We start from the raw sequence: 24,445 nt of genomic DNA on the forward strand, positions 1-24,445 counted from the left end.
TGTTGTTGAAGGATTTGTTTTTCTTATAAAATAAAGTGTAATTGAATTTTATGTGTTGATTTTATTTGTTGTGTCCGGATCTCTTATTTAATCAACAAAAATTTTACTAGTTAAGCTAACTGAAATCCACATCTTTAAAAGTTGAAACTAATTTAAAAGAAGATAATGTAATATTAGAAGAGGTAAAAAAGAAAAAAGAAAAAATGTCTTTGGTAAGTCTTTACTAATTTCTGAATTTGAATTAAAGTCGCAAGAAATTTTAAGTCTGGCATTTAGTGATCATATTTAGTGGTTACAATTGCAACTTTGCATAAATCAAACCCACCCCCCCCAAAAAAAAAAAAGCAGTTCTCCACAAAAAAAAATTAAAAATAAAAGCATATATCCTTCACCAAACCCAGCACGTGCTCAGTTCTACTTCTAACATCTAATAGTCAATCTGACATTCAACGAGGCATCCTCAGCCTACCTCTTCCATGTCACCTCTTTGAAACATTTATCTGAATAATGGAGATGAGACAGAAGGAGCAGATCATTAGTAGCTATCTGCAGAGCTATTTAACACGAAGAAAGAAAAATAAAAACGAAAAAAGAAGAAGAAGAACATTGGTAGGCATTTAGAGCAAGAAGGATGGAGATTACAAGGTGTTTATTGACGGGGTTTGAGGCAAGCAAGGCATACTTGTTCCTGGCTTTGAACGAACTCTTCCTTTCTGTGTTCATGATTTTAATAGAATCAGTTACCTCAAGTGGAGTCAGTGCTCTCGTCATTGTGGTCTACGAGCATGTCATTGCCACCATTCTCTTGGCAGTTCTCGCTTTCTTCCTCGAAAGGTCAGTGCTGCTTTCATCTTCATCTCTATGGAGACTGTCTTGAGAGATTTTGGTTAGAGTTGTGTTTATTACATGCATAACTGTTTTGGTTCATCATAGAAATATGGTGTTTATACAGTCACAATTTATACAGTTTTGATTAGAATGGTGCTTAATTGTGTTTATAGAGTTTTCCACGTGTTCCAAAAAGTCACAATTTAAACACTTTTGGTTCATCATAGAAATTAGAAGTGGTATAACCTCAAAAAAAAAGAAGTGGTATAACCTCTTTTCATTTCCTCACTCTAGAATGGGTCATCGGTGGGCCTAGGTAGGTGGCATTGAGACCCATTTGAATTGGGTCATGGGCTTGGCAACTTTGACCCTACCCAATTTGGTCATTGCCATTTGACCGCATAAAAAGATTTTATATATTCTTCTTTAGTGCTTACTGCTGGGACCTTTTTTTTAAAAAAAAGAATAGGATAGAACCACAAAGTAATGAAACTTGTATTATAGCAGTAATAATAAAATGAATAAATAAGTTTTTTTTTTAATAGAAAATAAATGAATAACTTAAAGATAAAAAATTAAGCCCAAAGTGCCTAGCTATTAAATTAAAAAATGATGAAATTGTCCCACATTTGTGTTGTGTGTTGTGATTTTCAATATATATATATATATATATATATGTGTGTGTGTGTGTTATACCCTTTAATTTCATAAATTAAAAAAAAAAAATTATAGTCCAAAATGTAGGAATTAAAATATAATTTTTCTTTATTTTTAATCTTTTAATTTCCTTTTGAAAAACATATTTGATCCATATCCAAAATTTATGCCTGGAGTTGTCCTTGGTTGCAGGAACGAAAGGCCTCCTCTCTCCTTCAAGATACTATGCTATGCATTCCTGTTGGGGTTATTGCAGTTAAGTACAAAGTTTCTTCTTGTTATAGAAACTTGAAGTAAATTCTCAAACTAGACTTATTCAGAGGCACTAGATAATTTTTAAATTATGGGAAAAAGCCTAATTGCTCCATATATATTCAGTTTAAACCAAGTCTATTTCGACAATTTTTTTTTTTTTAAATTATATTAATTTTTGTAAATTGTTATCTAGGATTACACTTTGTCAGCTGCTAATGACAATAGCCCTGCAATTTGTATCATCGAGTTATGAAAGCATTGGAATTAACTTGGTCCCCTCTGTAGTATTTGTAATGGCCCTCTTTTTCCGTCAAGAAAAACTCAAGTTTTGGAGCATGAATGGGCAGGGCAAGGTATGGGGTCTAGTCCTATCGGCAGCCGGAGCATTGGTTTTAGTGTTGTGGGAGGGTCCAGTTTTGCTAACCTCTAGGTTGTCTAACATTCAAGCAACTAGTGATGGTGTTATTGGCTTCATAATGATCGTTGTTGGAGTGCTTGCAACAAGCTTTTGGAATATTATGGTGGTAAGAAAATTTCTCCAAAGTTTATCAATGGTTTTACATGAACATGGTATTGACTATAGAGAATTCATATAATAAGCCTGAGCTTGATATTGACTATAGAGCATTCATATTCGACAATTATTGTGTGTACGAGTTTGATTAAGTAGCAAAGTCTTTTACCTTTTAATAAAGGGGTTGACTTTGAATCTCATTCATATCAAAAAGAAATTTATTGTTGTTTTGGCTTGATGATATAATTATTATAGTGCTAAATAGGGTCGGCTTGGGATTGAGTTTGAATCTCATTCATATCAAAAAGAAATTTATTGCTGTTTTGGCTTGATAATATAATTATTATAGTGCTGAATAGGGTCGGCTCAGTATAATTTGTGACATGAGATGATAAATATTAAATGGACATTTTTATTATTAATTATTAATTTTGCATCTCAATGATCAATACAATATTTAAATGTTTGTTGCTTCTTGAGAGTTGAGATACAAATTTATTAATTAAGTTGTTGTGATATAGATTTTATCAACATTCTCCTTTTTAATTGATAACATGGCATTATGGCCAACTCAATCAATTTAAAGTAGGATTTTATCGATTTTAGTTTTAAAAAGTGGGCCGGTTAATGTATGCCCTTAGGACATACATTAACAATCTATTTTAGGAACATTTTTACTGGAAGTTAGAAAAGCTGTAAAAAAAGTTTGATAGTTTTTTTTTTTTAATTTTAATTCTTCCTGATAAAAATTTCCCTAAAATAATTTACCAACATATGCCCTAAGGGCATACGTTAGTAAAACCCTTAAAAAAAAATTATCTCTACCAAAACAATTATTAGGAGGGTGCGTTTTTGGAATTGAGACTGGACTTATTTTTTTTCCAAACCAATTATTCAGCTACAAGATGGTCATTGTTTTTTTCAACTGGGAGCCTTTTTGGGGCCTTAAGCTGTCCTGAAGTGGACCTCATAAGTTTGAAGTTTATCTATATATCAAAAATGTATATTGGACCATAATTTGGATGACATATTCATGTAATCTTGCAGAAGCATGTCACTCAATTTTACCCAGCAGAACTATCCTTAAGCGCAATGATGAGCTTCTTTGGCACCATCCAAACTGCTATAGTAACTGTATTTGTGATATCGTGGTCATCTTGGGAACTAAAGTGGGAAGGAGGGCTTGTCTTGGTTACCATATTACTTGGAGTAAGCCTAAATTTTATGTCATCCCAAAAATCCAACACAGGTTTCATTCTTCCTCACAAATCACTGATCCATGTGTTGTGGAATTGCAGGGAATTGTGGTGACAGGATTATCATATTATGTGATGACTTGGTCCATTAAGAAGAATGGTCCTGTGTTCACATCGGCATTTAACCCACTTCTAGTCGTTTTCTCGTTTTTGCTACAAACATTTGTATTGGGAGATTCTGCACATTTGGGCAGGTATGTCTATATTCATGTGTGTCTCAAATATATATATTTTGATGGCTACCCAGTACCCACCATGATGGATAGGTTGGCCTATTAAACCCATGGGCCAGGGGCCTTTACATATATCTCTTCTACCATAACATGGTGCTAAATGCTAATTGAAGAATAAGGTCTAAAAGGGAAGTAATTCTCTTAGGTACTCTCATAGCACAAAAAATAATACTCTTTTCTCTCAGATTTATAGTGGGGTCAATTCATTAAATTCATAGTAGGATTCATTATGAATATGAGAGAAGGGAGCACGATTTCTCTTTACTTCAAGAGTAACTAAGAATTTTCCCTAGAAGGAGAACCTTAGGGCTAATCTAAATCAAATATCTCACTAAAAATTACGAGATACCAAATTAACTTGCTTCAAGATTACAAAGTCCAATCCCAATTAAAATAAAGGCATTATCACAATTAGCTTGCTTAGCGATAAAAAATGAATCTAGTACGTTGAGTAAGAAACTATAAGATGAAGACCATCTCTTATTTGACTTGTTTTGCTTATTTTTTGATCTGTAGCATTGTGGGAGCAGTTTCGGTTATATTTGGCTTGTACCTAATCTTATGGGCAAAAGCCAACGACATGGAGAAGAAAGAGATTGTGGCTGATGATTCTGTTTACCCTCCATTGATTCAAGCCTGAAAGAGGGAGGTAAGAGTTCAATAAGAAACTGTAATTCACATGGCAATTCTTCAGCTAAGTGGCTCAAATCACTTGTGATAAAATGTCAAACGGTAGTATTGATGGGCTTCTTTGACTCCAAACAAAGCTAATTTTAGATTTTGGTTGAGCAATTCTGGTAAATAATGTCATGTAAATAATTTTTTTATGTCAACGCATGGATATGCTATGGTTTGACTGAATTTTCGTGGGTGTATTAAAACTATATATGAATACATTTATTCTTTATGAAATGAATCATTTTTGCTTTATTGTATGCGAAATGGTTTGGATATTTGTTTGTACTCCGGTCCTTTATACGCTACATAACAAACACCATTCTTGTTTTGGTCCAAGAAAGCAAGACAACAATATGTTACGACCCATCATTCATTTCAATGATTGTTGTACGGTGTACGGTCATCCGCCCATTATCATTGGGCCCAAATAGTACGGACTGCATGATGACCTCATATCTGGCCATCCTCTGATGCTCAATAGGTTAGGTTGAGGCCCATTCGGGCCTTAGAGCCGCTCTTGCTTGGATGCATCCCGGGATATATCGGTAATGCCTTAGGGGATATCGTCATTGAGCAACATTTAGCGTCTAGCACGAGTTCCAACGTTCAAGTTCCTATTTCCAAAGTGGGACCCTCTTTCACGAGAATCGCTAAAATACAATTATTGCTGACCCACTAAAGGAAGGCTATAAATAGAGGAAAGGTAAGAGGGAAAGGGGTTAGACACTGGATAGTAGAAAAAGAGCTAGAGAGGAGAGAGAGAGAGCGAGGAAACACAAGAGCAATAGTGCTCGGTCAGCTTGATTAGCAATCTTTGACGGTCTAAACCTTTATCTTGAGGAACTTCCCATTGTAGGATACCCTTAACCCACAAAAATAAGTAAATTGTGAGCCCAATCACTCTATTAGCCCATTAATTGAGAGATGGGCACGCACAATTGTGTATTAGATTTTGGGAATTTCTTTAGCACTCCTTTGGTTTTACTATTTAGAACATGGTTCAAGGGACGGCACAAACACGAGTCATCTAGATGGGTATTTCCTGGGTTTAGCAATACTGAGTTTTGTGTTCCTTTGCATTTAGGGGGCATTTGGTTCACCGTGATGCTACATTACATCGTAATATTATATTATTGTAATTTTCATTAATATAATCTCAATATAAGAATACAACATTACAATGTTTAGGAAGGTGATGAAATTAAGATGATATTATATATTTTGTAATTTTAGATTACGGTAATGTTAAAAAAAAAAAAAAAAACAAACAAATAAACAAACAAAACAAACAAAAACCTTAATGTCACATTATCATAATGTGCATCACATCAAGAACACATCACAGCAAACTAAACACGCCCTTATTGGTATGCTTCATCAAGGTATGCCCACATGGAAGGTGCAACACGGGATGCGGAAGATGGTCATAATGAAGCTATGATTTCAAGTCACGGTGATCATAACAAATCTATGATTTTTTCTTTTTAGAGAGTTTCAACCTATGACGTCCACTTCTAATGATAGCTCTTTATCATCAGATTAAGACACCAATCAATTTTTCGTGTAGGGGGGGATTGAACTCTAGATTTCTTATACAATCATCAGAGACTTTACCAGTTGAGCTAACTAGAACCCACAACGAATTTATGATTTTTAGTCAATGGGGAGAAGATTAAAAGCAAAATTAATCCCAAAATAAATTCAAGTGATTATCTAGGTACATAAGGTGTTAAAAGTATAGTAATACTTGGAATGTTATATACAGTCTCATTGCTTTGATTGTCTTAAAAAGAATTATGTATAATTCTTTTTCTATTCTTCTAATTATTTAAATTGTAAGTTTATAGAAAAAAATCAAAAGCTTGAAACATCGAACAAGTCGAAATACTGAAGGAAAAAAGATTAGTGAAGATATTAAGGAAAGAATTTAGTGCCATAAGACATAAGTAACGGTTTTTTTTATTTATTTTTTTTTAATTTTTAATTTTTTTTTTTAGTTTTGCCAACTACTAAGAGTTAAAATGCCAAGAGAAAAATGAATTTGATTTGAACTTAAAAATTGTTGTCATATGGGAGAACTGAATATGAAAAGAAAGAGTCACTTAGGAACAGAGTCAAAATTCCGAATTAAGGGGAAAGTAGTATAAAAAAATGATTATGAAATTCAAAATAAGCATTCATTTAGTATTAATGGACTGCCAACAAAGACAAAGACACAACTACTCACTATATTATTTAGACAAAATTGGCCTTTGCCCTTTTTAAAAAAACAATCCAACATTTTGCCCTATTTCCCAAACTAATTAGGGAAATGCTCATTTTTTAAAACTTGACTTTCTCAAAATCGAGTTAAAAAAAAAAAAAAAATTCTAGAGGCCTATAGTGGCGTTTTAAGGAGCCTATAATGATGTTTTAAGGACATATAGTGGCGTTTTGTAACTCGATCTTCATGAACTCGAGTTCAATGCAAGTTTTTCCTTTTTTTTATACCTATAACTCGATTTCATGGAGCTCGAGTTACCAAACGCCACTATAGGCTCATTAAAACGTCACTATATGCTCATTAAAACGTCACTATAGGCTTCTTAAAATGCCACTATAGGGCTTAACTCGATTTTGAGAAAATCGAGTTTCAAAAGAGAGGCATTTCCTTAATTAGTTTGAGAAAGAGGACAAAATGCTGGATTGTTTTTTTAAAAAGGGAAAAGGCCAATTTTTTCCTATACTATTTATATATTCTGTATTATTTGTCACTGAAACAAATTCAATTTACATAGACATATTATAATAATACTAGTTAGGGCAACACGTGCAAGGCACGTGCTTGCCGTGGAAAAAAGTATTGTAGTAATTAAGGTCAATTCTAGATTTTATTTGTATTACAAAACAAATATGTGAATCATTTGATTTTTAAAGTATATAGAGATTTACATTAATCAAAAGAGACATTAATTTTAAGAATTTTGATAATTATGTCGTAAAAAGTTAATCTCATTCGTCTAAGAATTTTGATCAACCACAAAGTTAGAATAGTTATTTAACACACACACACACACACACGCACACAGATATATTTATATATTTATTTATTTAACTATAATAGTTTTTTAGTACCTACTTGGTAAAGACAATATATCTATTCTCTAAAAACTTCTAAGAATTATAACAAATATTATCATCTTCCAACAATAAACAATTGAGTTTTGCTAAGAAATTATTAAAAAAAAAAAAAAAAAAAAAGATAACAAAAGGCTTGTGTCATCAAATATCATCATTCTAACTTTCTAAAAAAATTTAACATTTAAAACTCAAAATACGTAAAGAAAATTTTTAGAATGTTAAAATTTAGCATGAGTAATTTAGGCATTACACAATAAAATATTGTCGAAAAACACATTTTGGTCCCTACATTTTCGCACGATTCCTACTTTGGTCCCTAAATTTTATTTTTACCGCTTTTAGTCCCTGTTTAGAAAAACGCCTTCTGTTTTAGTCCTTTTCGTCAGTGCCATTAGGGCACTGACCTACGTGGCAAACGGAATTATTAAAATAATAATAAAAAATTTTATTTTGCCATTAAAAAATGCCAAGTCAGCATTTAAATTTAAAAAAATAATTTATTAAATTTAACTAAATAAAAAAATAAAAAACAGATGTGTTTGCAATCGCTTCTCTCCCACCGAAATCATCTTCTGCAATGTCATCTCCTTCTACACCCGAGCCCGCCTCCCCGACTGAGCTATCCACACGTTTTTTCAAATGCCCGATTTTCGTTGCCACCGGACTGTTAAATCTCTCAATTCGCTCCTGAATGGGCTTTGTAACTGTGGAGAATTTCGCAAACTGAGAGAAATGTTTCTGGGTTTTCATAAATATGGAACCCCAGATGCTTGTACGTATAATATATTGATTAAGGCTTGTTGTAGGAGTGGGAGGTTGGAGGATGCACGGTACGTGTTCGATGAAATGCAGAGGAGAGGTGTTTGTCCCAGTGTGGTGACTTTCGGGACTTTGATTCATCAGCTTTGTTTGAACTTTAGGTTGGAAGAAGCTTTTAAGTTGAAAAATGATATGATGAGAGTTTATGGTGTTATGCCTAATGCGTTTGTTTATACCTCATTGATTAAAGGGGTTTGTGGGATTGGTGAATTGAGTTTGGCTTTTAAGCTTAAGGAGGAGATGGTGAGAAACAAGTTGAAATTGAACTCAACAGTGTATTCTACTTTGATTAGTGTGCTTTTTGAGGTTGGGAGGAAAGAAGAGGCTCTGGGGCTTTTGGAGGAAATGAAAGGCTTTGGGTGCATGCCTAATACGGTGACTTATAATGCGATGATTAGTGGGTTTTGTGAGGAGAGGAATTCTGAAGCAGCATTTAGAATTTTGGATGAGATGGTAGAGAAGGGTTTTGTAAGGGGCGATTGCAAACACGTCTGTTTTTTATTTTTTTATTTAGTTAAATTTAATAAATTATTTTTTTTAATTTAAATGCTAACTTGGCATTTTTTAATGACAAAATAAAAATTTTTATTATTATTTTAATAATTCCATTTGTCACGTAGGTCAGTGCCCTAACGGCACTGAAGAAAAGGACTAAAACAGAAGGCGTTTTTCTAAACAAGGACTAAAAGCGGTAAAAATAAAATTTAAGGACCAAAGTAGGAATCGTGCGAAAATGTAGGGACCAAAATGTGTTTTTCGCTAAGAATCATAAGCTTTCATTAGGGTTTAACTGAGATAATATGATATGACATATTTGCTCTTTTCCAAAATATTAAGGGAAAAATTGCTTGATTTTAAAGTTTAAGGAAGAATTGTAAACTATCCCAAACATAAAGGATGAAAAATGTTTTTTTCCTAAGTTTTTGTTTTTGTTTTTGTGTGCAAAATTATGTGTTTTTACTTGAAATCGTGTGTAAAGAAAAAAAATATACAAAAAGTCAACTCAAGAAAATTGTATGTGGAATAGTGAATTTTGGCTCAATAAAGTTGATTAAACCAACAAAAAATTTCTAAAAATACAACAGAATGATGCAACATTTTCATAATACCTTTATAATTTTGTTATATTTTATTTTAACTTGTAAAAAATTGACAGCTTAGTAATTTTGAAAATATTGTGACAACATCAAGATGTCTTAACATTTTTCACAAAAAAAAATGTTATGTCTATGACATTTTCACAACAAATTATAAGTAGTAGGTTACTACAAGTTGTTATTGGTGGGCAAAAAAGTAGTTTCATTGGTAAGTTTAAATTAGAACCAATAACAATTTATCATATTTGATTTGTTATGAAAATGTTATGAAAATTATTGTGGACAAACCAAAAATAATATAGCAAATATACTACAACTTTATGCATTCAAAAAAAAAAAAAAAAAAAAAAGGAGGATAGCAAAACAGTGAAAGTTAAATAAACCAAAGCTACTGTAGTAAAATTATTGTAACTTTTCCCATTCACTCTTTTTATATAATATATATATATATAAATATATATATATATATATATATTTATATAAATATACATTGCACTTACAATGTAAATATATATTGTAAACATATAAAAATTTGTAAATGTTGTACACATTTGCAAAATTTGTACAATTGTTTTTTGCAAATGTATATAATATTTGCTACTTTTTGTGTATATACAATGTAAGCTTACATTACAAGTAAAAAGCAAATATATAAAGATCCTTTAAAAAAAAAAAAAAAAAAAAAAAAAAAAAAAAAAAAGTTGGTGAACTTGAAGGAAAAAAAAGGAGGAAAAATGCAAGTCACTAAACCAAAAATACTATTCATAACACTATTCATGAGCCTATTTGCTCTTTTTATATATAAAAAAAAAAGAGCACAAATCGATGACTGAAAAAAAAAATTAAAAAAAAAAGTGATGAACAGTACATATTAAACAAATCAAAAGTACTGTAACTTTTACACATTTACCCAACAAGTGTCACAATATTTTCACAAAACATTTATTTTTAATTGTGGTTGGTCACAATTTCATATTTTATTATTTTATTTTGACTTATAAGAAATTGACACATAAATAATTGTGAAATTTGATGTGTTAGTATAACAATATATAGGTGGGTTTTTATAAATATTTAAAAGAAAAAAAATGTACAAACAAAAGATTGAGAAAAAAAAAAAAAAAAGCTACTATAGCTACAGTACCACTTGAACAAACCAAAGTGGCACTGTAGCAATTGTTCAAAACTTGAGGGGGAAAAAAAGGCTCACTACACCAAAAGGGACACTATAGAGGCATTGTCTCTTTTTATATAGTAGAAAAAATCACCCATTGATATAATCCTCACATCCAAACAAAACTTAAACAACTCTTATGTATCAAATAATAGTGGGCCTGTCTAAACTCACAATTTTTGTAATATAAAAAATAATTGTTTATTGCTATACTGAGAGCATTCACATCAACCGTTCTAATTTTTTTTTTTTTTTTTTGGTCTAATTTAGCATAAGAACCTTACTTTTCTATTTTACACGGACATTTTACAAAACAACTACATCAAATTGTCTATCATACACTATTTTTTTTTTTTTTTTTTTAAGAATACTAAGTGTAGGGTGTAAATGATTTATGGGCCAAGCCGAGGAGGATTATGGCCCAAGTTCAACGAAATAGACTTTGGGTACCGTCGAGGATAGTTCAGTCCTCGGCAGACCCAAAGTTCCCCCTCGTAAAGAAGGGTAAAAATGGTATAAAACTGAAACTAGGAAAAAAGATCTAAAATATCCAGGGAAAGCTGCCCTTACTGCCATTCAATGCTCTGAACCTGACAAAGCCGCATTCTTTGGCTTTTACAACCACCCCCAACGACTTTGAATATGGGCTGATGGGACAAGTATCAATCTAGGAAAGGTTGATCCAATACGTGGACGAAGGACAATGAACGCAGGCAAATATAAAAGGAAAAATAAGCAACCTAAAGAGGGGGGGTTGGGAAAAATGGCCAGAAACCTGAGCCTCCCAGCCCACCTCCAGGAGAAAGACTCCAGGGGTGTAGGAAAACTTAAACTGGTATGAACACCGTGAAAAACCCACCGCCTATCAACCAAGGCCTAGCCTTCCAAACCCACACTCTACAAATGATATTGTTAGGGGCCTTTTCACGTGCGAACCCGACACTGTTACGGTCCACCACGAAACGCGTCCTTACAATTGGCGCCGTCTGTGGGGAGGGCTTGTGTGTTGGTATAGGAAGTGGGTCGATAGAGTTTCTCCGATGTGTCTAGCCGTTGGTTACAGAGTTCTAAGTATAAAGTTCTGTTAGGAACTACGTTTCTTGATTAGGGGCTTGGTTGAGGAGCCAACTCCCTTAAAGCCAAGGTCCCCTGTAAAGAGTAAACTAGGTACCTTGCAACGTTAACCGTATGGATAAACTCTAGGGGCTTGGCTGAGGAGCTAACTCCCCTAAAGCCAAGATCCCGCACAAGGAGAAAACTAGGTTTTGGACAGAACCAAGGCATTGCATGGTCCTCGGACCCAAGCCTCAGGGGAAACCAACTACCTGGATGTGGAAAACTTAGGTTTTGGACAGAACCAAGGCATTGCATGGTCCTCGGACCCAAGCCTCAGGAAACCAACTACCTGGATGTGGAAAACTAGGTTTTGGACAGAACCAAGGCATTGCATGGTCCTCGGACCCAAGCCTCAGGGGAAACCAACTACCTGGATGTAATGAAAACTAGGTTTTGGACAGAACCAAGGCATTGCATGGTCCTCGGACCCAAGCCTTAGGGGAAACCAACTACCCGGATGTAATGAAAACTAGGTTTTGGACAGAACCAAGGCATTGCATGGTCCTCGGACCCAAGCCTCAGGGGAAACCAACTACCCGGATGTAATGAAAACTAGGTTTTTGGACAGAACAAGCATTGCATGGTCCTCGGACCCAAGCTCAGGGGAAAACTACCTGGATGTAATGAAACTAGGTTTTGAAGAACCAAGGCATTGCATGTTCCTCGGACCAAAGCCTCAGGGAAACCAACTACCTGGATGTAATGAAAACTAGGTTTTGGACAGAACCAAGGCATTGCATGGTCCTCGGACCCAAGCCTCAGGGGAAACCAACTACCTAGATGTAATGAAAACTAGGTTTTCGACAGAACCAAGGCATTGCATGGTCCTCGGACCCAAGCCTCAGGGGAAACCAACTACCCGGATGTAATGAAAACTAGGTTTTGGACAGAACCAAGGCATTGCATGGTCCTCGGACCCAAGCCTCAGGAGAAACCAACTACCTGGATGTGGAAAATTAGGTTTTGGACAGAACCAAGGCATTGCATGGTCCTCGGACCCAGGCCTCAGGGGAAACCAACTACCTGGATGTAATGAAAACTAGGTTTTGGACAGAACCAAGGCATTGCATGGTCCTCGGACCCAAGCCTCAGAGGAAACCAACTACCTGGATGTAATGAAAACTAGGTTTTGGACAGAACCAAGGCATTGCATGGTCCTCGGACCCAAGCCTCAGGGGAAACCAACTACCCGGATGTAATGAAAACTAGGTTTTGGACAGAACCAAGGCATTGCATGGTCCTCGGACCCAAGCCTCAGGGGAAACCAACTACCTGGATGTAATGAAAACTAGGTTTGGACAGAACCAAGGCATTGCATGGTCCTCGGACCCAAGCCTCAGGGGAAACCTAACTACCCGGGATCAGTACCCGGATGTAATGAAACTAGGTTTTGGACAGAACCAAGGCATTGCATGGTCCTCGGACCCAAGCCTCAGGGGAAACCAACTACCTGGATGTAATGAAAACTAGGTTTTGGACAGAACCAAGACATTGCATGGTCCTCGGACCCAAGCCTCAGGGGAAACCAACTACCCGGATGTAATGAAAACTAGGTTTTGGACAGAACCAAGGCATTGCATGGTCCTCGGACCCAAGCCTCAGGGGAAACCAACTACCAACGGATGTAATGAATGAAAACTAGGTTTTGGACAGAACCAAGGCATTGCATGGTCCTCGGACCCAAGCCTCAGGGGAAACCAACTACCCGGATGTAATGAAAACTAGGTTTTGGACAGAACCAAGGCATTGGTCAAGCCTCAGGGGAAACCAACTACCTAGGTTTTGGACAGACCAAGGCATTGCATGGTCCTGGACCCAAGCCTCAGGGGAAACCAACTACCCGAATGTAATGAAAACTAGGTTTTGGACAGAACCAAGGCATTGCATGGTCCTCGGACCCAAGCCTCAGGGGAAACCAACTACCCGGATGTAATGAAAACTAGGTTTTGGACAGAACCAAGGCATTGCATGGTCCTCGAACCCAAGCCTCAGGGGAAACCAACTACCCGGATGTAATGAAAACTAGGTTTTGGATAGAACTAAGGCATTGCATAGTCCTCGGACTTAAGCCTATGGGGAAACCAACTACTTGGATGAGGAACCAACTATTTAAAGAAAAAAACTACGGCCCGTAAACCTCGAAATCCCTCCGAAGAGAATTCCGCGTTAGCAGACGGGTTAACACCTTGATTGCGCGGATTCCTCGGTCTACCCTCGGATCCCCAGTATCAAAGGGGTTGATGCGATACGGCGCAACATATTACCCCAAAAGCACAACCAAGGTCCCTCGCTACTTAGCTACCCTTTCAGACGAATTATTCAGAGATTATCGTTCTCGAACATCGGTCTAGCATGCATCGCGTAATATTCAGCGCTTATCCCGGTTAGTTCCAGGAATTTAATTTATTGAAAGTTACCATTGTTATACTTGATAATATTTGTGAGTTTAAATTAGAAGGAACCTGTGTTAAAGCATTTTTTCTGCCTGGAATATCCTTAAGGGCAAGCTTGCATTTAATATTCATGCATAAAGTAGTTGTTACGGAGAAGGAAGATATGTATGGAGAAATAGACACATATTTTATTAAGACAAAGGAACAGTACAGTGTACAATGAAAAGCTGAAACAAGCTTACACTAAAGCTGATTACATAAGTAAAGGAAAATACAAGCGAGTGGAGATAAGGCCGTGGGGACAGCTCAGAGGAGAGGTTGGCTACTGCGCCAAGTTATTGTCTAAGGAAACTATTCCTCGACACTTCTGCATGCCCATAACTCAGGCAGCAAAAGAACCTGACCTCAGGCTAACACCGTCTACAGAAAAGGCACAGGGAGCCGGAAGTTGGGAAGCCCCCGCAAGAATTTGCCGGTTACAAGGTAGACAGTGCTGATGGTGGAAATTCCTTCTTCGGACATACCAAAAATCTGGCATGACCAGAACCTGCTTCGGATTTTGACTGAAAGGAGGGGAGACACCCTCCCCCCTCCGTAGAAGTGTAAACTTCTCTTTAAATTTATGCTTTCTTGGCCCGTGCATCACTCCTTCGAGTCTCGGGAGGACACGGCGCCTCCGCGATGGAGAAAATTCTTTTTCCCTAACCCTCGCCTCAAACATGATTTCCTAAAGGAGGAAGCTGAAGGATTTGTGCGTAGGAAAAGTAACTTTCTCTCCTATTTATATCAAAAGATAAGATAGTGGCATTTAATTCACGCAGCGTCCCAAGGAACGCTACAGACAAAATGTCTCTGGCTCGATTTCCAACGTCATCTGCAACCCTGAAGTTAGAGGAGTCTCGAGAAGGCGCACCTCGAATACTGGGACGCCCAGAAAATATCGCGTGGCCTGAGAATACGGAAATACCCCCTAATTTTGGGCCCAGTCAACTCACGGCCCAGGCCCGATTTAGCACAAGGGCCCGGGGACAGAACCTAGGTCTTGAATGGTCCTCGGACTCAAGCCTATGGGAAACCAAGTACGAAAGATGAAAATTACAAGTGTTGGACAGAACCTATGTCTTGCATGGTCCTCGGACTCAAGCCTATGGGGAAACCAAATACTTGGGTAAGTAAAGGTTTGAATTTCGTAAGATGGGCTACTTGATAAAAACGTCAAGTCACTTCGTCTACGGCTTAAACACCATAGAAGGTTAAGGCCAATAAGGGGGTAAGGAAGGTGGTGGAACGCCCCAGCATTTAGTCGTATAAGAGGGCTGTTCATTTGGCAGGGGATATGTCCTCGGACGGTTATTTCTCACACGGCGTCAAGCCTTCGGTTCTCTCCTCGGCTAGTTCCGGGTAAGTACTATTTTTTACGGGTCGGCCTTATTGTGCCAAGCACTTCTATCAAAGCTATGGCGACATCATTTTATTATCAAATATTTTGGTCTTAGTCGTCATTGAGTTAGATGCTATATTATTGTGCCGAGCAGTGCTTGCAAGTTTATGAAAACATAAAGACATAATATGCGAAACAAGGTAGACAACAATCTTTATTGATATGAAAAATTGCTACAACATACAAAAAGGGGCTCAAACGAGCCTATACAAAATGTAAACTGCCTAAGCAACCATTACATCTGTAGTACAGAAAGGTAAACTGTCAAGCGTCTTTTAAACTCGTCTTCAAAGTTTCTCCAATCTCTGCCTCATTGCTGCTCATACTAAGAGAGGGACTCACTTTAAAAAAGAAAATGAATGAAGAAGAAGGAAATAGTAAGGAAGAAATCAATGACGAAGACGAAGGGGATGAATAAAGAAAATGGAGGACATGAGTAAAGAAGGAGGAGAAGAAGAGAGAGGGATGAAGAGACAAAGAGAGGAGCAAAAGATAGAAAAGAAACAGCATCAGGGCGGAACTGGTGCTGGGAAGACAATAAGAAGAGGGAGGGGGAGGGCACCAAGGAGCAAAAGAGGGAGAAGCAGAAACGCTTAGCCCCTGCCTCAGCCCTGACTCCTAACACGCCGGTGCCATATTAGGTACGCTCGTGAGGAGCCGGGTGGTAACGGTCTTGGGTGTTCTCGACTCCGTCACGTCGAAAGTTTGACGTGACGAGTCCCTGCTTCGGATTTTGACTGAAAGAAAGATGAGGTTGATTTTGAGTCTTCGCCATCCTTGTCCCGATCGAGCCATGATAAGTTTTATCGGAACGTGGCGTTTTTGGGAGGGGTGGGGCTTTTGCATCCCTTGTTGTTATGGTAAAGTATTTTACGATTAAGCGTATAAACCAGCGAGTAAACCGAATCCTAAGGGAGGCTAAGTATTCCAGAGTCGCAGGGGGATGAAAAGGGATTTTTGGTAAAAACAATAACCTCCTCCTGTCCTACTTATACAGAGGGCGGAGCGGGAGGCATTTAATAGGTTCAGATCTCCAAAGGAATCAGCAAACCCAAACACGCCGGTTCCACTTCTCCACCCCATCAGAATAAACCGTCGAATTAAAGTAGTCTCGTAAATAGTGATTATTCAAAGCTCGTTTTGGATACCCCAAGCGATAAGAACGCCTTAAGCGCGAAATTAAAAACTATCTCGTAGACCGGTGAATCTCTTGGGCATATGAGGAACCGCCAGCGTGTTTAATAGGCCGAATGGATTGGGCCACATGAAGAAGTTTGGCGTCACCAAAACCCCCCTGTCCAGCCCAGGGGTTGGACAGCCGGGTTTTGAGGGGCTAATGTAGGGTGTAAATGATTTATGGGCCAAGCCGAGGAGGATTATGGCCCAAGTTCAACGAAATAGACTTTGGGTACCGCCGAGGGTAGTTCAGTCCTCGGCAGACCCAAAGTTCCCCCTCGTAAAGAAGGGTAAAAATGGTATAAAACTGAAACTCGGAAAAAAGATCTAAAATATCCAGGGAAAGCTGCCCTTACTGCCATTCAATGCTCTGAACCTGACAAAACCGCATTCTTTGGCTTTTACAACCACCCCCAACGACTTTGAATATGGGCTGATGGGACAAGTATCAATCTAGGAAAGGTTGATCCAATACGTGGACGAAGGACAATGAACGCAGGCAAATATAAAAGGAAAAATAAGCAACCTAAAGAGGGGGGGTTGGGAAAAATGGCCAGAAACCTGAGCCTTCCAGCCCACCTCCAGGAGAAAGACTCCAGGGGTGTAGGAAAACTTAAACTGGTACGAACACCGTGAAAAACCCACCGCCTATCAACCAAGGCCTAGCCTTCCAAACCCACACTCTACAAATGATATTGTTAGGGGCCTTTTCACGTGCGAACCCGACACTGTTACGGTCCGCCACGAAACGCGTCCTTACACTAAGTATTTAATATACACAAATGGAGAGAGGGGAGATGGGAGAAGGTCTTATAGAAATTGATAATGGTGTATATCCAAAAAGTTTAACTCTTGGATACACAATATAGGCTTTAAATCCTCTTTAACTCACTCATTTTCCAATGTGGAGTTAACCCACTGTTTTTTTTTTAGAGAATACTAAGTGTGCGTTTGGGAAGTGCGTCGCGCTTCCCAGACGCATGTTTTTAGCCACATGTGGGTCCCATGCACTATTTACAAATCCACAAATTTTACCTTTCAGTAACTTTTTCATTAAAAATGGGTCCCACGGTACTATTTACACATTTAAAAATTATTTTGCTATAGTGTTTTTCAGTTTTTAGTTTTCAGCTGTATCCAAACGGACCCTAAGTATTTAACATTTTGTTTTTGAGAGAAAAGACAACGTATTGATATTATTAATTGTCCATAATATAGATGTCAACACTTAAAAAACCATCAATATCCAATGGAACAAACTCCATCCAAGTAGAAAAAGGAAAAGATAACCTTATTCTTTAGGCTAAAGCATGTGCTACCGCATTACTTTACCTTACAACATGAGCAAAAGAGAAACCCCATATGGAGCTTACATGAAATAAAATGTCTCTAAACAAGTGCCCAAGAGAGGAGAAATGCATACCACCTTCCAGCAGCCCTTTTATGACTAGTTCGGAATCGCCTTCAAAGTGGGCCTGTTGTAACCCAATTTCTTTTGCAAAGATCACCGCACGCCTTGCTGCCAGCAACTCCAAAAACTCCACAGAATGCGGTTTGATGATTTTCTCCGACATTGCCGCCACCACTAAACCTCTTGAGTCACGTACCACCACGCCCACTCCCGCTTCAGCCCTTTCATTAAACATGGCGCCATCGAAATTAACTTTGTACTCACCTAGGTTTGGAGGTTTCCATCTGCGTCTTCTCACCGTCTTGATTGTAGCAGGTGGTTCACGGCAAGAACGATACAAGTGCAGAAAATTACTTACTGCATCTCTAATGCCGCTGAGTGGCAGAGTATTTTCCTTCAATCTCGACTTGTTTCTGTGCGTCCAAACAAACCAAGTTGTTGCTGCAAACACTTCTTGCATTCTCAGTTTGGTCAGGACCTTCGCCACCAAGTCCTGGAACGATCCTTGAGCTGCCTCAAATTGGTTCACCCAGTTGAAGTCGCGGTCCCAAACCTGCTTGACCGCCTCACAACCCCACAATGCATGGAATGTATCCTCATCAGCTCGGCCACACAGATGACAGACCGCCTCCTGCATAATTTTCCACTTCATCAAATTTAGAAAATGCTTAACTTTCCCCGGCACCCCCAGCTTCCAAATTTTCATCCAAAAACCAGCAACCTGCCCCGAATCTGAACTTGAAGCTTCTTCTCTCCTTACTTCATCACACAGAGCACAATACCCAGACTTCACCGAGTAAATGCCATTCCTTTCAAGAACCCAATACAAGACGTCAGCTTGTGAAGAGTCAGACAAAGGCACTGCCTTAACTCGTGCAGCATCAAAAGGCAGTAGGCATGAATCAATTTCTTGGTTATTCCAACCTCCCACTCTAGCATCCATCAAATCAGCCACTTTCATATTTAAGTCCACACCTGGGACCGCAGCTATCGCTCTCCCACCCGAGGCACCAGGCAGCCAATTATCTTTGAATACACTTATAGACACACCATCTCCCACTTTCCACTTAGCACCCATGGAAATTACTCTTCTAGACTTCAAGATGCTTTTCCAAGCAAACGACCCCGAGGACTGTTTTGCATAAAAAATGGTGCCATTTGGGAAGTATTTTGCCTTATACACATGATAAAATAAGGAATTTTTATCATGGATAAGTCTCTATACATGTTTTGCCAACATAGCATCATTGAACTTTGCTAACTCCTTAAAACCCAACCCTTTTTCTTTCTTCGGTTTACAAAGTGTTTCCCAATTTTTCCAATGAATTTTCCTTCTATCTCCTCGTTTTCCTCACCAAAATTTCCGGATAAGCATCTCAATATCCCTACATAACCCCACTAGGAGCTTGAAACATCCCATTGCAAATGTAGGTATGGCTTGAACTGCCGCTTTTAACAACACTTCTTTTCCGGCTTGAGATAGGAGCTTTTCCTTCCACACTTGCAATTTACTCCAAACCCGATCTTTTATGTAATTTAAACTTGCACTTCTATTTTTCCCAAAAATTGCTGGTAAGCCCAAATATTTTTCATACTGTTTTATCTCTGGTACCCCACGAAGCTCTTTCACGTAATGTTTTACTTCCTCACTAACTGACTTGCCAAAGAAGAGAGTAGTTTTCTCCTTGTTTATTTGTTGGACAGATGCAGTTTCATACACCACCAAAATATTTTGGATGGTTGTGACATCCCCCAAACTCGCTCTACAAAATAGCAAACTGTCACCTGCAAAAAACAAGTGAGAAATCTTTGGACCAGACCTACATAGAGAGTAACCCTGAATTTTTCCTTCATGCACTGCATTATTTATCAACCCATTGAGTCCCTCAGAACATAACAGGAAAATATATGGTGATAAAGAGTCCCCTTGTCTCAAACCCCTAGAAGGAACAATATGCCCCCTAGGCTCCTCATTCACCATGATAGAGAAAGAAACAGTACTCACACATTCATAGATCCAGCCAACCCATTTTTGATGAAACCCCATCCTTTCCATAATTTTTATCAAAAAATTCCACTCAACCCTATCGTTGGCTTTACTCAGATCCAATTTCATTGCCATATAACCATGTTTACCGGTTTTCTTGGTTTGCATGTGATGTAGAGTTTCAAAAGCCACTAAAATATTATCTGAGATAGCTTTGTATGCCTGAAAAGCACTTTGAGACTTAGAAATACTAAGTGGCAAAATTTTTTTCAACCTATTTGCTAGCACTTTGGATATTAGTTTATACAAAATATTACAAAGAGCTATAGGTCTAAAATTAAAAACTTTTTCAGGACTCTTCACTTTTGGAATAAGAGTAAGGAATGTGTGGTTCAAACCTGATGAAAATTTTCTGCCATTCAAACAATCCAACACAGCCTCAGATACCTCATCTGCTATGCTTTGCCAGTAGTGCTGATAAAAGAGTGGTGGCATCCCATCTAATCCTGGTGCTTTCAAATGTGCAATTTGATTTAGGGCCAAATCAACCTCAGCACGTGAAAACTCTCCTACCAACTCCCTATTCATCTCCTCCGTTACTACCACCCTTGTGTGCTGCAATACCTCCTCCATGTTTCATGGGTTTGAGGTTTTAAAAAGCTCCTTGTAAAAATCTTCCAGCAAGCCGGCCACATTATCATCACCCATACACATGACACCCCTCGAATTTTTTAAACCCAAAATCCGATTCCTCCTATACCTTTGGGAAGCTCTATGATGGAAATACTTCGAGTTTTTATCTCCCTCTTTCAACCAATACGTTTTAGAGCATTGTTGCCACAATTTTTCTTCCTTAACCAATAGTCTTGCTAAATCTTGTTTCAATTGAAACATGTCAGCCCCATCACCTCCATTTATCATGGCTCTCTCTACTTGCACCATCTGCTTCTTTTTTCCCGCTATTTCCCATGTTATATTGCTAAAACAACATCTACTCCACTTCTTTAATTTTTCTAGGCACCTTTCTACCTTCTTTACCACCTTACCCATCGGCAACTCCCCCCTACCCTCACTCCATGCCACTGCCATCGTATCATGACACCCGCCATCCTCAAGCCAAACTTGCTCGAATCGCCATGGCCTATTTAGTTTTATAGGTACCCCATTCGGATGGATGAGAAGTGGTTTGTGATCTGATGAACCACACTCCAACACATTAACTTGTGCAGTCGGGTACTTATCTTGCCAATCCGTGGTTGCCACCCCTCTATCTAACCTTTCCCACACATAAACATCACTTGCACACTTCTTAAACCATGTATATCTACTTCCCACAAAACCCAAATCCATCAACCCACGTTCATCCAAAACATCACAGAAGGATTGCATTTGAAGGAATGGATGTAACCTGCCACCTTTCTTTTCCGAAGTCTTTGTAATCTCGTTGAAATCACCTGCAACAAGCCATGGAACCGAGAACCGATTATGTAAGCTTCTTAACAAATCCCACATTTCCATCCTTCTTTGAGTCTCCAGAGCACCATAAAATCCGGTAAATCTCCACTCATCATCCTTCCCTTCATTTATTAGAACATCGATGTGGTTTAGCAAAGAAGATTCTACATCCACCATAACATCCTTTTTCCAAGAAAGGGCTAGACCACCCCCCAAAGAAACTTTTGAAACTCCGAAAAAATCCCCCATCCGCAATTTTTCTTTAAATAAATATTTTATATTCTTTTTTTATTATTTCAACAGCCTACCTCAAAAGCACACTTTCTCTCTCTTTATATTAATTTTTTGAACACTACTCTCTTTCTCTCTGACTTTTTGAAATTTCTTTCTTTTTCTCTACTGGCCAGTTTCTTCTTTCCCCCCTCTTTCTTCACCAAAAAACCCCATAAACAAATTGAAAAAACCCATAGACAAACCTCCAAACTTCACTTAAACACAATCAATCCGAGTCCATTTTCAGCATTTTTAGACAGATCTAAGGTCTAACTCTTCACTTTCTCTCTCATGGCAATGGCGTGCACTCCACCAGAGCCTTCATAACAGCAACGACGACAACATCAAACTAGGTTTGGGGCTGATGTGGGTTTTTTGAATCAATTTTGTGTTAAGTTGATTTTGAGTTGGATTTATGATGAATTTTCAGATTTGTTTGAGTTGGATTGTTTTGGGTTGATTCCTCCTTTTTCTGGATTGAATTGAGTTAGGGAAGAGAGAGAGTCATGGCAATCAAGTAGAGAGAGAGAGAGAGAGAGAGAGAGAAAGAAAATAAGGGGTGAGAGAGGAGAGAGAAATTATATTTAAATAATCAAATGCAAAGTTACAGTAAGAGCATCCTCATCAAATATGTTAAAAAATATAGCATTTAGCATCTCAAAACCCAATTTTGTAACATATAACACACCACTTTATAATACAACCTATATCGAAACTTCTATTTTTTTTTTTTTTTACCATTTCATTTAAATAATGTTTCTTTATTATTTTTCAATAATTTTTTATTTTTCCTCTCTCTCCTTTGTCTCTTTTTTTCTCACAGCACTGCTGGCACCACACTACCAACCACCTACCACCCATTCCATAACCACCACTAACAAAAAAAGAAAAAAAAAATCACAGCAGAAAGAAACCTCCACATCCACCCACAACCACCACATCCATTCACCACCACCAACCATAGTAGAAAAAAAAGAAAAAAAAGAAAAAAGAAAGAAAAGAAACCTCCACCATCGCCGCCACCAGCAAACCCACTAGCAAACCCATCACGCTCTCTCCTCTCTTCCTCTCACAGTGAAAGCTTCTCCTCTCTCTTAAGATCGGCTTGTAGGCTTTAGATTGGCATGAGATTCAAATTGCCGTGGGCCGGTGGTGGTCGTGGCTCACTGTGGGTGGGGTTCAGATCGCTGTGGGTGGTCGTGGGTGGGTTCAGATCACCATGGGTGGCTTTAGATTGTGTGTGTGGCTGTGGGTTGGTTCAAATCACGTGAGTGGCCATGGGGCTGTTGCTCGCTATGGGCCACCACGGTTTGCTTGCCTTGGGCTGCCGCGATGAATTGGTGATGCTCAGTGGTTGATTTGGGGTCAGTCACAAATCAACCATGGGTTTGTGATTTGGACAATGGGTTTGTGATTTGGACGGTCATTGACTGTCAACCATGGGTTTGGAGGCAGAGACGTCAAGCAGAGGGAGAAAGAGAGAGTAGAGAAATGGTGAGATAGGGAAGAAACAGAAATGAGAAAGACAAAGAAGAAAAGTGGGCCCCACCTGAATAAAAAATAATATAAATTTTACAATTGGTGAACAATGCGGTCTCAAATATGAGATTGCACTGTTCATCAATGCCAAAAATTATAGCATTTAAAACTCTTGATGGAGCAAGCTTTTGGGTCAAAAATGCTAAAAAGAAGCATCTTTTAGCATATAGAAGGCTTAATGGGAATGCTCTTAGTATCTTTTAATTAGTTGTTGAGGCGTGTCTGCTGTATGTAATGAGTGCTTGTTAATGCATCGTAATGTATTAAAAAATAAGGATTTTGTGTATTTGTATTTGTTGATGGTTTTTTAATGCTAAATGAATGTTTATTTGGAGTTAAAAAATTATTTATACTTTTGCCCCTCTAACTCCAAGTCCTAATTTCATCCCTAGCTCAATTCCACTTTAGAGCATTTCTGTAGCTTCTCTAAATTTTTGTACTGTTTGGACAGTGAACAGTGACATTTACCTTTTTCAAATAGACATTCCAACAGATTCTCTATCCTTTCTCCATCTCATTTAAATACTATTTCTTCATTCATTCTTTATTCGTTTTTAATCTTCATTTATTCTTCCTCTATTCATTCCCAAGGGCTATATTTTTTAATGAGAAGTATTACGTTTAAAATATTTTTCGCAATACTTTCACAACAAAATTTTATGTGAAAAGTTGTTACTAGTTTTAATTTGAACTCACCACTGAAATTATTTTTTTACTCATCAATATTAGCTAATAATAATATGTTACTTAAGATTTATTGTGAAAATATTAGGGTATCATTTCTCAATTGTGATTTCTTTTATTCTTTATATTATTTTTCCTTTCTTTCATCCATATGTTCTTTTCTTTTCTTTTCTTTTTTTCTTGTTTTTTCTCCTCCACACACGTATACCCACTCTTACCTCTATCCACCATTCTTATTTTCCTATTCTACTTCATTCCAAAATACATTCTCCAGCTCTCTTTTTTACTTTTTCTTTTTCTACTTAATTCCAGAACATTCTCTAGCTCTCTTTGTGATAT

General features: G+C 37.8%; 1 protein-coding gene and 1 pseudogene across 1 annotated transcript; both read left to right on the forward strand.

The window, feature by feature from the left end:
• Positions 1–506: 506 nt before the first annotated feature.
• LOC115968011 (WAT1-related protein At3g30340-like) lies at positions 507–4,673 on the forward strand. Its single transcript, XM_031087199.1, has 6 exons — positions 507–834; positions 1,678–1,740; positions 1,934–2,264; positions 3,302–3,463; positions 3,553–3,704; positions 4,260–4,673. Exons 1-6 carry the CDS (start codon positions 632–634, stop codon positions 4,381–4,383), a joined length of 1,035 nt encoding a protein of 344 aa, XP_030943059.1. The 5' UTR covers positions 507–631; the 3' UTR covers positions 4,384–4,673.
• Positions 4,674–5,737: 1,064 nt separating this feature from the next.
• Positions 5,738–18,059, forward strand: LOC115966315 (annotated as a pseudogene).
• The last annotated feature ends 6,386 nt before the right edge of the window (positions 18,060–24,445 follow it).

Source organism: Quercus lobata, chromosome 11 (genome assembly GCF_001633185.2).
Source record: "Quercus lobata isolate SW786 chromosome 11, ValleyOak3.0 Primary Assembly, whole genome shotgun sequence".
Classification (NCBI taxonomy): Eukaryota; Viridiplantae; Streptophyta; class Magnoliopsida; order Fagales; family Fagaceae; genus Quercus; species Quercus lobata.

Bases quoted from the DNA above. Each gene is read 5' to 3' on its own strand.
- LOC115968011 (XM_031087199.1), top strand. From the start codon at position 632: ATGGAGATTACAAGGTGTTTATTGACGGGGTTTGAGGCAAGCAAGGCA. The intron at 3,464-3,552 runs GTAAGCCTAAAT...GTGGAATTGCAG, and splicing joins TGGTTACCATATTACTTGGA to GGAATTGTGGTGACAGGATT. The intron at 3,705-4,259 runs GTATGTCTATAT...TTTGATCTGTAG, and splicing joins GATTCTGCACATTTGGGCAG to CATTGTGGGAGCAGTTTCGG.